Raw genomic sequence first — 15791 nt, 5'->3', positions numbered from 1 at the left:
CACTTGTTTTTAGACCACGTTTTTCATACCAGATATAAATCTATTGCATTTGCTGTGAATTGTTTTTTGTATTGTCTGTAATGAAATTATTTAGAAGGTAAATTTAAGTGGAAATCCATACCATATTTTATATATACCATACAATTTTTCACCAGAAAACAAACAGAGAACAAAACATTCTTGAGAACAAAAAAAAAATTATAGAATGAGCATGGAAAAGTTTCACTAAAAAGTGGAATTCTATAAAATAATTGTAATAAATGTTATAATTATTTAACTCAAATCTCAATAATTTATTACTGTTATTGAGACTATTAAGACTGATTGTTTTATAGGTATGAATGTAGGAATTTTTAAATTTTTTTTTTTTGCAAAAAATTTAAACTTTTACTGCATTTTAGAGTTAATATGAAATTCTCTGACAATTTCAAATTTTCTCTTCACTTTATTTATTCTTGCTCAGCCTTGCAGTTTAGTTACTTTTATTATTTTTTGATTATTTAGATTTTACAAAGTAACGCCCACAAAAAAGAGCTTAAAAATAAAGAACCTCGAAGCAGTATCACTTTTTGAAACTTATGCTATAGTCCCTTTGGCAGAATTTTCTGCAAGATACTTTTTTAATAATAACAAAAATATATGCTAATTTAAAATAACCAAAGCGTTGCATATGCTACCAATTTAAAATAAGTTTACAAAAAAGCTGTATAATTTTTTAAAATTGAACATGTAATAATTTTTTTTTCCTAATATTATGAGTGATATTCTCGCATTTTTTTGCAGGGGAGGGGACAAATTATTTCCTTCTTCCCATTTTGTAACTAATCATCACAATAAAAAATAATTAAAAATCATGAAATTGCCAAAGTAAAGATCGGCGACGAATTCATGTGAATCGGATTCCAAATGGGTGTTTCGTTTCGAGATTAGGTTGTTGCAATAAATAATATTGTATAAAGAATATCGAATTTAAAAGCAAAGATGAAATCAATAGCAATAAATGCGAAAAATTCGATGGAATTATTGATTTAAAATTAAATACTCAAATGCACAATTCGAATTTTCCATATTGTTTGAAATGTATCGGGATATTTAAAATCCACGTAAAAATCAATATCAATAACTGCCAAAAATACAATAGAAACATTACATCGATTTACAATACTATCGGTATAAAGTGAGCACATAAAAAAGTGATTATCTAAATGCATGATTCAAATATTATGTGTACATTTTTGTAGAAGAGAAAAGGAATTTTTTTTTTCTCTTTAAATTTTGAAAAGAAAAATCTTTCTGCAATAACTATGCAACGTTCTGCGACAATTTCGCCCTGTTTCTCCAACGGGGGCTATAGTTATTGTTTTCTTTGGACTATATGACCTCTTAAAGGCAAAGGAAGAAATGAATTAAAATTAAAAGATGAAATTTTACAAACCTGAGTTCTAAGCATTCGCAGCTGAACAATGCTTTCATTATCTTCTTCGTTGCTTTTTTCTGTAGAGAGTTGAAGCCTACCAATTAGGTTTACTTTACCTCTTTTTTAAGGCTTGTTATTTTTCCTAAAATAAAAATAAATATAAATATAAATAAAGTCGAACAAAAGCAAATAAACTTTATGTAGGGTTTTAAGATTAAAAACTAACAAAATATAACACAGTGTTTTAAAATATATATACAACAGTTTAAATGCTTAAAAATATTGTTATATCGCTGCATCCATCTCCATGTTTTTGTCATTTTTTCCAGACTGCACTGCCATGCAATTTTAAAATATATAAAAATGCATGACTTAAAAAAATAAAACACGGGAAAAAATGATTTTAACATTTTACAGACTGAAAAGAAAAAACTTGCACTCCCCCTGTGGCAGAATTTTTTTGGGCTTTCTACAACAAACTTCTCTCAGGGTGGCCACTCAAATCAGATTAAAAATTACCCTGATTTTTCCAGGTTTTCCAGTTAAAGATATTAAAATTTCCAGGCTCGTGTTTTGTTTTTTTCTTATAAAGTATAGGATGTGTACAAGAAAAGTGTCTACATTATTAAATATTTCATTAAATATATCATATCATCTTGAAGAAAAAAATTATTTTATTTTTTTATGTTTTGTAACAACATAAATTTTTAAAAAATTAAAATATGTGGAGAAAATAATATGTTTAGCTTGTCGAACATATTGTTTTTATGGAATAAATTTTTTTTAATGTGTTACTTTAAGTAGTATTTGCTCAAAGTGTATCTACAAAATGGCAAAAACAGAGTGACCAATAAAATCTTGGATAAGTAGTGTTCAATATCTTTTCATTTAGAAAAGGAAAACCGTTTCAGGTAATTATATATCAATAAACTTTTATTACAGTAGCTCCCAAAAGTATTTGTTCACTTTTAACTTTTATTGAAATAGGAAATAAAAATTCATTAATTAAAATGAATATTTCACAATGGGTATTTGAAAATAAGATGTATAGTCGATTCTTAGCAAAACTGCATGGAATATTTTAAAAACAAAACAAAAGTTAGTTTTTAAGATATCAATAATCAAACAGTAACAAAAATTTTACACAACGAAAGTCATTGTACAGTTAAAGGTTTTCGGTATTTCAGAATAAAAATTATCGTCAATTGATTTAATTTTTTTATTTAATTATTTTTCATTTTAATTATTTATTTATTTATTTGTAATTTAGTATCAAACTTATGATAGCAAAATTATATTTTAATTATTGCTTGCTAATTCCATAATATTTTATCATTTAAAAACGGTTTGTGGTCGTAATAAAACAATAGACCAAGTTTCATTATTTTTCATCATAAGAGGTAAATCAGTAATAAATACGTTAAATTAGCTTATTGTATTTAATTGCACTGTGCAATATGTGATAAAATGCTTAAAAGAAGAACTTCATACCAGAGATTAAAATTATAAAATTTGTGGAAAATTCATAAATTTGCAATTGAGTGTTGTAAAAGTTTCTGTAAAAATTTTTAAAAAATATTCTGCACAAATTTCCTATGACAAAAAAAACTAGTTACATGCATTTAAAAACTTACAAAAGCTATTGTATATGAGAAGAAAACTCTACTAAATTTTAATTTAATGAAAAATTAGATCATTTACTAATAGACAAGAATTCTTTTTATTGTTGAAAGTATACAATGACTTTTGCAGAATATAGTTTTTGTCACTTTATGATGTTTGATTTCTTAAAAACAAACTTTTCCATTGTTTTCAAAATATTTCATACAGTTTTGTTAAGATTAGAATACATTTTTTATAATTAAATATCCATTCTGAAATATTCATTTTAATTAATGGTTAGTCTTATTTCATTAAAAGTCATAAGAGCACTAACACATTTGTGAGACACTGTAATTACATTTCAATATAAAGCTGTACTGTATACTACATTATACTGTATTTTTTCTTACCAGTGCTTTTTATAAAATTCATTGATCATATTTTCTTTAAACCAATATCTCAAGACAAATTTCTAAATAATGTTGTCTATAATTAGCATTATTATTAATTTAAGAGATTCAGTGTACAAAATTAAATGTCACAAATGTAAAATTGTCAATTTTTTGTTCTATACTCTATAGAAAAAATATAGATTAAATTCTTTAACTTTTATACTTTTCTGATTATTTTTTTTCTTATTTGAAATTAAAACATTTAATGAATTCCACAGTTTTTTAGTTTAGCATAGTTAATTGTTTTTGTTTTAACAACTAGAATCTTGAACAGCGCATAACTAAAACACTAAGTTAAATTTTCCTTCTTTCGACTAAACACATATGAATTAAAGAAATTTATATTTTATGTTTATACATCATTTAATATGTTTCCTATATATTCCCTAGTCTTTGTCAGCTTTTTAGGGTAAAAGGAGGCATAGTTTTGGAAATATCATCCCTGGAATGCAAGTAACATTTACGAACTTTTAATATAGTGATAACTATACAATTCGAATTTTGAATTTCGAATTCGAATTTTCGAATTCGAAGATTGTCGTTTACTTTAATGTTTTGAAACATTCTGGCTAATTTGTTTACATAATCAGCAGGCATTCCTACATCCTATACAAAAAATAATAAAAGATCATGAAGAAGAAAACAAATAAATTTCTAAAGTTGATTATTATCAATGTAACAAAAATAATCATACGCAATATGTTACAATTAAACATTTTGTACTATAACCCGGAATTATATAAATTCCTGTTTCCGTAATGTAAAACTAAATAAATGCATACGCTTGATTACAAATACTCTTATAACATCGATTAACGCAATTAAAATAAAGTTAATTTCAAAGAATGAATTAAAAGTTTTGCTGGGATCAAAAGTTTTTCAAAAGGCTACTCCTATGCTGAAGGCACATGCTTTGAATTCATGCTAGAATAAACAAAACAAAAACATCAATAGCTTAAGCTTTCCTACATTTTAAAATCTATAACTATTCTACATAAAAAAATAGATTTAACATTTATTTCACTTAACATGAAAATAAATCCTCGAAATAAATTTGAAATACACTAATATGGTTAAAAAAAATATATATAAAAAATTTCCAATGTCCACCTGTGTTCACATCCGTCGATTCAGGCATATACAGGGCGGTTTTGTTGGCCTCTCTTTCAGGGGCACCCTATTAGGTGAGCCAACGTCACTGCCACAGTGAAGACAGATAGTACAGAGAAGGAAAAAAACATTCATGCCTTGCCCAGGTTCGAACCCAGAACCTTTCTGATGCAAGGGCAGTTTCCTGCCCCCTACACAGGCCGGTCGGCGGTTAAAAAAATTAAAGAACCAATTTTTTTTTGTAATTATAATGCAAAATTTTAATAAGTAATACCAGACATACACAACTCATTCTAACACCTTTTTTACTGAATTAAAAAATCTTGAACATTCAGAATTAGAAAATTTCGTCAACTATTAATAGTGCTACAGTGGGTACCATTGAAATTTAACATTACAAAAATGTTATATAATAAACCCAAAATTTCATTAAGCCACAATTTATTGTACAGAGTTATTAACCAACTAAAATAGTTGGATTAAGTAAATTCAAATGAAAGAAAGAACCAGGGTTCCCTCTCAATTACAGAAAAAAAAATTCCCCGACTTTTCCAGGCATACCAGGTGAATTTCAATGAAAATTAAGACTGTTCTTTCATCAGATAACTTTGATTCTCTTATTTTTAATGAGAAATATTAGATTTTCTGTGTAAAAAAAATATTATTAAATAAGGAAGGGAACATTTTAATTTGATTAAAATGTGAAATTTTTACAACAAATAATTGTAATAGATGTTCGAATTATTTAACTCGAATCTCAATAATTGATTACTGTTACTGACAATTTTAAGACTGGTTATTTTCTAGGCATCATCATCAGCATTAGCACGACAGCCCTTTGTGAGCCTGGGCCTTCCTCAGAAGCTTTTCCTATTCTGCCCTTCTCCCAGCAATTGATTTATTTTCCAGGTATGATATAGGAATATTCCAGGCTTGTGTAAAAAAATTTCAACTTTCCCCGGCTATTCTCAAATTTTTGGAATTAAAGTAAAATTCCCTTCAGGTTCTTCATGACTAGTGGGGACCCTGAAGAACATACTGGCGTTCACAGCACAGGGATTGTAAATGGATCGCAGAGGACATTAGTGACATCAGTTCGTGGATAGTCATGTGACTCCCCATTTCAGGTGAAAACCAAATTAAGTGTTATTTTGCTTAAAAATAACTTCATAAATAGCACTTTTAAGAAAGTAATATGTTTTCTGGAATTTTTCAGGGATTCTGAATGTATTATGATTTTTAAAAAACTGTATTTGTCTATTGCTGATGTTTTTGTTCTTTTTCACCAATAACTTTTGAGTCTGTAAACATACTGCCCAGCACGATCGGCACAACCGATTGGAAAATTATGTCTGATAATGAATGCTGCAAACATTTAGCTAATCTTTGCATGAAAGTTATTTTTTTAACTAAATAATTTTTGTTCCTTTTCGCAGTAAATATTTATTTTCCGCAAAAACAAAAAATGCTAAATAAAAATAGGATAATTTTACGAAAGTATTTTAATTTTAACAAGTTTAAGGTTAAGCTTTTTCACTGGAAGAATTTTAAAGTGAAACTTTTTTCTTAAGAATTTTTAGGTATGTGGAAAAATCAGGAAAAAATATTTTTAGGAATCAGATTGAAGGTACTTTAAGTTAATAGTCAATACCATTTGAGAGTACTACATAAAAGCACTAAAGTAGAAAGAACAATAAACATACCCGTAACCATTCTACCATATTTTCTTCCTTTTCACTGTCGGCAGAAGACTCGAGAATAAGCCTCCTCGTCAAGTGAGTTTTGTGATACCTCATGAAGACATTCTTATTCTGTACATACTTTAATACTAATAGCTGCAACAAACATAAGTAAAGTAAATTAAGTATACAATAATCCGAACAGATTGTGGTGATCATTACTTTGTGTGGTGTATGAATATGATATAAACAGATATTTTTATACTATAGTGAAACACATTCTTCAGTGTCTAAAAACACAGAATGTTTTATTCTATGTTTTGACAATATGTGGGTATCTGTACCCAGTTAAAGGTGAGGAAAAAAAAACGTTTTATAGAGAAAAATTAATGAAAAGAAATATAAAAGAATTGCTCACAATTTTATTTTCTGATTGACTAAAATGAGAACCTCTAAGAACAAATAATTGTCAGAGATATTAGAATTATTTAACTCGAATCACAATAACTGATTACTGTTAATGACAATTTTAAGACTAGTTATTTTCCAGGTATGATATAGGAATATTCCAGGTTTTTATAAAAAAATTGCATTTCCCCATGATTTTTGGGGTTAAAATAAAATTCCCTGACAGGTTTTCCCTGTTCTCCCTGACCTGTGGGAACCTTGCTTATATTAGTATGTTACATTACAGGCTTGTAAGTAGGTAGTTACGGTACAGGCTTGTAAGCTTACAGGGGTCTTTTATAGAAATTAATATTGGTCCTATGTTCAAAACCATTCAAGGACCAATAATAAAACACACCAATCTCGGTCCGATATCGTAAGCAATTCTAAGACCATTTTCTAGAAATATGTAAGACCATTATAGACTTGCAATTTGTACTTACATCTATTGAAATTGGAAAGATTTAAAATATTTTAATAACATCAATTTTCATATATAGTTCCTTAATAAGTGATTTACAATACAAACAAATCTACCTATAATAGATTTTTTTTTTTGCTCATAAGACATTTTTGTTTATTTCACAATAGTCTAAGTACAACATAAAGATTAACCTTTTGAAAAGAAATATTTTCTCTTTGTTTGTCTATTAAATTTCTGATAGTTCATATAAAATTTTGGTAAAAGTGCACAGGATTGAAAGAAATTTTTTGTTTAGGATTATTTATTATGAAATAAGAAATCCACTGCGTCTTAAAACTCTCAGCTGATCCAAATGTCTCGAAAATTAATTAATTAATAGAACAATTAAACACACATATTTTAAAAAGGAAAAATTGCTTTTACTCATTATATGGCTTTTGGGGGTAATACGGTTCGATTTGGTGTAGAAAATCAAGCAATGTAAGACGCCTTAAAAATTTATTCTTATTCTTGATATTGCGGGATGATAAAGAATAGATTGTGAAAACCGCTTATTAGTTACATTTTTGGTTTTATTCAACAACTATAAAATATTGCGTTAATCGACGATTTTATCGACGGTTAATCGGAGATTTTAAATAGGGTGTACATTGGATGAATAACGTCTTTAAAATAACAGGTGAATTGTACAATTCTATATATGGCTCATATAAGAACTGCATCTACTCCCGATACTGGGAGGCCAGAGACTTTTTGTTCAATTTAAATTCTTGACTTAATTTTTGTGTTTGATGTTTTGTTTTTTGTATATTTCCTCTCTTCCTGTATTTGTATTTTTCTTTTCTTTTGATCTCTGTACAGCATTAGAATAATGTCTGTATCGCCTGCCGCGTTGGAAATAAAAAAAAATATATAGCCCATACTGGTTGAGTAATGGCTATAAAACATCAGGTCATTTGGACAATCTTAAATAGGGTTTATATTAGATAAATAACAACTATAAAACATTGGTTGAGTTTAGCGCTTCTATAACGAACCAACATAGGCTGAATAACAGCTATAAAATATAGGGTGAACTTATCAAATCCGTATAGGGCAGATATTGGCGAAATAAAGTCAATAAAATATCGGATCAATTGGACAATTTTATATAGAGCAAACTTTGGCTGAATAGGGGCTATAAAATATCAGGTGAATTTAACAAATCAGCATGGAGCTGATATTGGGTAAATAAGGCAAATAAAATATTGGGTGAATCGAACATTTCTATATGGGTCCAATATTGGCCCTTTAAAATTATATTGGCCCATGAATTTCCAAGTAAATTTGCTGCTAGGGAAGTTTTGTGTTTTTTCGTGCCCATCGAAAATCTGCCTGACGGATCATTTCTCAGCGATGATTGAGTTTTTATCTAATTTAGAGATTATTTTGTTTCCATTTGTTGAACACATATATCTTCTATATGTGGTATACATATATCTTCTATATGCTGTATTAAGTATAAGTTGTATTGCAGCATCCAAATGGGGAGAGATTGCAGAATCCTTTGAAGGGTCTCTAAGTATTTTTATTATGATATATTTTTGCAACAAAATGCTATTTACCCTCACATGAAATACCTTAAAACCTCACAACACTGTTAGTCTTTCCCGTAAATTTATTGTTCAGGATAATCTGATTTCCGAAAATTCAATAATAAAAAAGTTGTTATACAATTGATTTTTGAATGAAAAGAAATTTAAATCCGTAGTACAGAATATAAGACAAGTATTAGAATTTAAAAATGACAGTAGTAAATACTATTGTTCTCAACTTATGAGAAGTGCAAACAACAATATTCACAATAATGTAACTTCTAAAAACAACAAATAACATAGGATAAATTTTAAACAATATCTTACTTTCTGTCTCATTATTTTTAATCATGGTTGGACATTCAGCTAGAATCACCTCCTTAAAACAGGTAACAAGAAACTGGACGCAGCATTCATTTAACTGCAATGAAAATAAACTAATCAAACACACTTCCTAAAAAGGGCATTCAATATTCTGTACCAACAACTACAAAAAATAATAGTGAAAGAATTTAATATCTTCTTTAAACAACAATAATTAAAGGGGTGGTATTCATCAAATATTTCATGTAAAAGACAAAATTTAATTTTGCAATAGGTTCTGTGCAATCGAATTTCAGTTTTTTTTTTTTTTTTTTTTTGCATTGGTAAATACAAATTAAGTTGTAGGAAAATTCTCATTTATAATCAGGAGGAAAGGACTCAGTAGCCGTAAAATTTTCAGAATAGGGAAAAAAGAAGTTCATTTTTTATTTAAAGCAAATAACAGCTTCCGAGTAATTAAATCAAAAGCAATATTTCTGTTTATTTTTTAAACTATATGTTTTAAAAACATAATAGTATATAATTAAAAATCAATTTACTCAGTATATTTTTTTCATTATTCATTCACTTTTTAAAGTGTTTCTCATAGTACACATTAAACTGGATGACAACACCAAGTTTAGGACATGGACTGAAATTTCTTACAATTAACAAATCACTTACATTAAATTGCTTAATATATGTGATTTGTTAATTGAATTGTATTTAATTATATTATATTACAAAGAATTAGACTCTACTAGACTCCATCAGATAAAATATACACAAGTTACTTTAATTACAACTAATGGCAATCAAGACAAGAGAGAACGGATATAACAATTCTTAATATAAGTGGGGTTTTTTTCAAACTATATTTTAAGGATCCACATTTAACAATAGTTTAGTGTGTTTAAGGAGCGATAAACATTATAAAATTGCTACTGTGACAAATTTGATCAACTTCTAAATCAACTTTAAAATAAGCAAACATCCCATAATTTTGTAAAAATGTCCGAATTCCACTTTTTTTTTTATCTATCTTCTATTCTTTTCAATCTTTATTCCTCCCACCGAGGGAGAATCACGGTGACATTGTCACAGAACGTTACTGAGGTCTTGCAGAAAGATTTTTCCTTTGTAAAATAAAAAATTTTGCATTTCTTTTCTGCAGAAATTTTTCGAAAGATTATATATTTTGTTCAGAATTATATTAAAAAGATGCATCTCTCGCACATTAGAGTGGGGGAAAAAAAGGTTTGTGGTTTTTCTGTTTTAATTTGAGAATAATGAAATAAAAAAATTGATCTTGATACTACTGATAGCTTTTAAAATCCAATATTTTTAATACAATATTATTTATTACAAAAATTGCATCTTGAAATGAAAACATGCATTTAGTAACCCCTTTTTGAAGAGTCTGACTAGCGTTATTTCTTCGTTGATCGTGTTTTCGGTAGTTACTGCTACAAATTTCAAGATTTTTTTTAATGTGATGATGAATTACAAAATGCAAAAAAAGGAAATAATTAGTGTGTAATCTTCCTACAAAATGCGAGAATATCACTCATAATATTTGAATCAAAAATAAAAAAAACATTCAATTAAAAAATCATTTTATTAATTTATTTTTTTAGAAGTTAACGCTTCTGTTACTTTAAACTAGCAACATGTACATTTGTTATTTTTAAGTATCTAACAGAAAAATGTTAGTGTTAGAGAGGTATGTCGCAGAAAGTCAGAAAAAAAAAATCTGCCACAGGGATCTCGTTCCTCTCACCATGAGTATCATTCAGAAGGTTCAGATGGAAAATCTCACCTCCTAAACACAGGAAGCCCTTTCAGAACACACGAGACCGAGATCCTAACACATTCAAGTGCAGGTGTAATTAATATAGTATGTTTTCACTTAAAATTTAAACAAACTAAACCTCATTAGTTATGAGTTTAATTGGATAACTTTAATACTGAATTAGATAAATAAAATAGGTAAAAACAACCTGATAAGAAAAAAAAGACATGGAGTATTTTAATGTGATGATCGTTTAACAATTAAGGCAAAAAAAAATTTTAAGCCTATTCATGTTCGTTTATAATTTTTAGATATCTCACAAAATCTAGCTTTATAGAACAGAAGAGTAACGGAACATGTAAAGCAGTTTCTGGGTGGAAGGCCATACCTACAAACATTATATAAATAAAATAACGGAGATTTTACTAACAACATTTTTTAGGCTATGAGTAAAGTGTTTTAACATATTATGCATAAAAGAAAGAGAAAGTCAAAAAGAAAAATTCAAAATAGGAAATGGTATGGCATAAGCCCTTACATTTAGCAAAAAATATGTATATATAAATCTTCATCTAAAGAGGATTTTTCAAACCATTCTTTATAATTACTTAAATTATTTTATAACCGCCGTTAAACAGACGGCCCAATTTAGGGTTTACAGTCATAGTTCGTTCACCAGGAGTTGGCACTTGGCTCCGCCCTCATCACGTGATATCCGACGATACTATTTCGCTATTTTTGGGAGAAGGGTGTGAACAATCCTGAACAAGATTAGCCTGACTGCAGGGGGTACTTAAACTATTAACACTTAACATACTGTAGTACCGGCAATAGTACTATCTGTTGAGGAATAAGAGAAGTATTTTTGTCATCAGCGGATATTTTATTGCCAATTTTTTTTTTTAAATTTCTTCAACAAATACGGAGAAATTTGAGAATATAGGGGTAAACAGGAGATAATGGTAAAATACAGGAGTCTTCGTTAAAAAACAAGAGACCTGGCAGGTATGGGTAGGGCAGCAAAAACATAGTTGTGTCCAAAACTTTGCCAACAATGGTTCAAATTAAGTGACTTAAAATTGATCTACAATTTTTGAACTTTTTAGTTTCAATTATTGTCTCAACCATATTTTCTACTTTGCAATACAAAAACATTTCAGTTTCACCCAGTCAGATATGAATAATGTTTTTACTTTATATCTTCATTAATTACTAGAATTTAACAAGAAGAGGTTTAACACATACGGCTTGTATAGATCCAGAGTAGGATTCCAGATACTTAGTAGCATGCTGTTCTTCTTCTTTCAGCTTTTGGTCTGCATACCTCATGTAATTCTGTACACTGTTTGACTCCAAATATTCAGGTGCTTTTTCACGATAAAACGCCTCAGTCACATCAATGTATGCTTGTTCAAAGTTCTCTCGATAAATCTGCAGTTTATCCTCAGGATTTGAACACAAATTGACTGCAAATATAAACAATTAAAACATTTACTTCAAAGTAAACAGAAAACGATGCACTATTCTTAATTGGCCATGAGTGACTTATCAACAATTGTTTTGAAAAATCTGCTTTTATTTATTGATTTTAAGTACAATAAAACCCTGACTATATAACTTAACCACTTCCTTTGCTTTATTTTTAAATAAAATGTTTTGAAATTTTTGTTTGTTGTAAGATATATCACATAAGAACGCATACCACACTTTGGGAAACACTGGTCTAGGGGACCACTCGTGATTATGTTACGGTAGTCTGAGCCAGCTTTTAATGGTCTCGTACCAGCCCTGTTATACTTTATGGAGATTTAACTAAGAATGATGAAATAAAAAGTTATACACATATTTATTATAAAATTTTTCACATAAAAGAATTTGAAGATAGCTTCATATAGATGAACCATATTAATATAAACTTAATGACATGTATAATAAAAGATATTGTGTGAGAGAATGACATTTCCTCCCTCCCTCACAATATAATCATAAGTGTTTGAACAGAAAAATGATCCTGCACTCAGAAATTTGAGATTTGCCATAACTTTGTTAGGTTATCTAGGCCAGTGTTCCCCAACCTTTTTATTACCGCGGACCTGTCACATTTAATAATTTTACCGTGGCCGGCTGGGAGGGGGTCGCTGATTGATATATATATATATATATATATATATATATATATATATATATATATATATATATATATATATATATATATATATATATATATATATATATATATATATATATATAATATATATATAGATATAGATAGATAGATAGATATACTATATATATTAAAATTGGTAAGGAAATCAGAAATTTGATATCTTCTGTCTGATGTAATTAAATATTACAATTCACAGTATAATAAATGCCAAAATGTTCTATTGGTTGATCAAATACAAGTATATTGAGCTTAATAATGGTGGGTGGACACAATGAAGTACACTGGAACAAAATGCCCTTCCAAAGCAACCTTTAAAATGTGCACTGGTTGAACAGACTTATGTTGCAGCTTACCATAAATAAAATCAACAATTTAAACACATAAACAATAGTTTGACAAGGCAATGAAATATATAGAATAGGATAGGAAATAGTATAGGAAATAGAGTAGGATATAGTTTATTGAATTTAGTTATAGAATAGGAAATAGTTTATTAAATTTTAAAAAAAATTACTCTTAAATAATTTTTGCATTTTAAATCATTTCAAAGTCTGTATAATTTGTTATAATTTGGTCCATATTACTAATGATTTGATAACTAATCCACTAATTGTAAAGGATTTTAGTACATAAAATTATACTGAATGTTACAAACATTTATTCTATAGAATAGGAAATAGTTTATTGAATTTTAAAAAAAAATACAAAAAAAATTACTTTTAAATATTTTTTGCATTTTGAATCATTTTGTTCTGAATTTTGCATTTTTCAGATAATTTAAAAGATTTCTTCTTATTTCCATACAGATAACTAAGCAATTAATTTTAAAAAATTTCGCAAGGAATGATTTTGACGCAAATAGAATCAGTTAACATTATCTTGATTATGTATTTAAATTGAATAGTTGATTCATTTACCTTAAAGCTTTATGCAGGGTTTCTCTAACAAACACAGGTTTTGGATGAAAAGAGTCCCTACTAATACAGTCATTCCAGTCATCCCAATTCCAACAAAACTGAAAATTGCTTAAATGATAAGCAAACCAACTAGAAAATCTGAAATAGTAGAGACATTTAATTGCAATAAATATTATTTATTCATTAATTTATTATAACCAAACAAAACTTATTATATTATTCAGCAAAACAAAATCTAAATTTTCCCATTATCGAATTGGTTACTAAATTATGTGGGCATTCTTATAATAGCTGTTAAAAGATAAAGCCCCAAGAACTGTTAATGTTGTAGACCAGGTGCTTACATTTATCTAGCCAAAAAATTGATAAACTATCATAGCTAAAATTTTAGTTTTAATTAATTAAAATACACTTGAATCAAAAAATGTTGGCTAAAAATTATTTAAAAAATTCTGAATATTCTTAAAAAATAATAAACTGACCTATTTATACAATCAATGTTCATTGTATCTAATCTTTCATAAATTAATTCCACTGCTTGAGCTAGCTTTGTAAAAGTTAAGAAAATTCATGATTCAAACAAGGGTTTAAAATAATAGACCTATAGTACAAAATCAAAATAATATTAAGGTACACAGACATATTGAAAAAAAAACTTCTGTAATTTTTTTAGTTACAAACTAACATTAAAAATTGCTTCCTTTTTATTATCTACATTATTAAATACTGATTAGTAATAGTTTAATCTATTACAAAGCCAGGAACAGTTTTGCTTAAAAAAAGAAAAGGGGAAAAAACAGTAATCAGTTTCATAAAAAAATATAAATATTAAACTGAATAAATAAATACTTCTGATAAAAGTAATTTATTATTATGAAATAGCCAAAATTCAATTTGTAATTTAATGGTATAGCTACTATTATTACAAAAATTTATTTTGAATTTATACAATTTGGAGTCAGACATGTTCTTTCACAAACAATTTTAATAAATTCAGAAATTAATTTTAATTCATTTGGAAAGTTAATAATTCATGTGTCAATCTTAAACACATAAAAGTGACAGATAATTCCTGTAATTCATTTATGAATCACAAACCTGATATTGCATTAGAAAGTAAATCAAACGTCATCAGAAAGTAAATCAGATATGTATTTAATTGTTGATAATACTTTTGGTTGCTTTGTATATTCTTATCAATCAGTATTTAAATTTTGGTTAATGTAAAACATAATAAACTGAATAACAGAGAGGGAAGATGTTTTAATTATTTTAGCTAATAACACTACATAATTGCATGTTTGCCAATTAAAATAAAACACTAAAAATTGAAAGAAAGCAACTGGAAAGGATACAACTTGAGGCATTGTACTAGGTTTCAGTTTACATAGTTCAAGAAAAAGTGAACGTAAGCAGACCTCAGGTAATTTGAAAATTTCCCCTAACAGAACCTGAAATTAAAACAAAGATTAAAAAAGAAAGAAATAATAAATTGATTTATTATTCTCTCACTTTAAAATATTTTAGGAAGTTATATTACAAACTTAATAATTATAAATAGATATTAAATGGTTGCCTAAACTATTAAAATGGCAATTGAAAGCATGAGTCTAATATCTAAAAATAGTTTTCTTGAGTTCATTTCTAAAATCATAATTTTGGGGATATTTCTAATAACAAATCGACACTTATTAAATAAATATATACCATAATTCTATCAAAATTCTTTGGTTAAATCATATGTTCAACAATTAGAAAAACTCATTGCATAGAAAAACTCAAAGCTCAATAAACTCATTATTAAAATTTAAAGCATAGAAATGGTGTAAAATTTTAACATTATGAAAAGAAAACTCTTTATTAAAAAGCATATTTTATTAATTTAATACTAAAACATCAGAAGTTAT

General features: G+C 27.4%; 1 protein-coding gene and 2 long non-coding RNA genes across 9 annotated transcripts in view; 1 reads left to right on the top strand and 2 right to left on the bottom strand.

Moving 5' to 3' along the window:
- LOC147810060 (uncharacterized) overlaps positions 1 to 15791 on the bottom strand; it is a 553747-nt gene that overhangs the window by 426182 nt on the left and 111774 nt on the right. The gene's annotated exons all lie outside the window — the stretch shown is intronic.
- LOC147810061 (nuclear cap-binding protein subunit 1-like) overlaps positions 1 to 15791 on the bottom strand; it is a 36599-nt gene that overhangs the window by 9267 nt on the left and 11541 nt on the right. For 3 of the 4 annotated variants that reach the window (XM_087164910.1, XM_087164909.1, XM_087164912.1), the window contains 7 exons: positions 15240 to 15335; positions 14367 to 14431; positions 13885 to 14022; positions 12046 to 12266; positions 9033 to 9126; positions 6285 to 6416; positions 1436 to 1559 (listed from right to left, as the gene is read on the bottom strand). In XM_087164910.1, coding sequence (XP_087021036.1) covers positions 12245 to 12266; positions 13885 to 14022; positions 14367 to 14431; positions 15240 to 15335 — 321 coding nt within the window. In that variant the 3' untranslated portion in view covers positions 1436 to 1559; positions 6285 to 6416; positions 9033 to 9126; positions 12046 to 12244. The remainder of the gene's footprint in view (positions 1 to 1435; positions 1560 to 6284; positions 6417 to 9032; positions 9127 to 12045; positions 12267 to 13884; positions 14023 to 14366; positions 14432 to 15239; positions 15336 to 15791) is intronic. The other variant, XM_087164911.1, reaches the window with a different exon arrangement.
- LOC147810062 (uncharacterized) overlaps positions 1 to 15791 on the top strand; it is a 29358-nt gene that overhangs the window by 12256 nt on the left and 1311 nt on the right. The window contains exon 2 of the long non-coding RNA XR_015434093.1: positions 5389 to 5708. This is a non-coding gene — a long non-coding RNA (uncharacterized LOC147810062). The remainder of the gene's footprint in view (positions 1 to 5388; positions 5709 to 15791) is intronic.

The sequence above is a fragment of the Parasteatoda tepidariorum genome, chromosome 5 (genome assembly GCF_982258835.1).
Source record: "Parasteatoda tepidariorum strain Cologne lab strain chromosome 5, Ptep-v5.0, whole genome shotgun sequence".
Classification (NCBI taxonomy): domain Eukaryota; kingdom Metazoa; phylum Arthropoda; class Arachnida; order Araneae; family Theridiidae; genus Parasteatoda; species Parasteatoda tepidariorum.
Note: the sequence above shows the minus strand (reverse complement) of the source record. Positions and strands in the feature narration are given on the sequence as shown.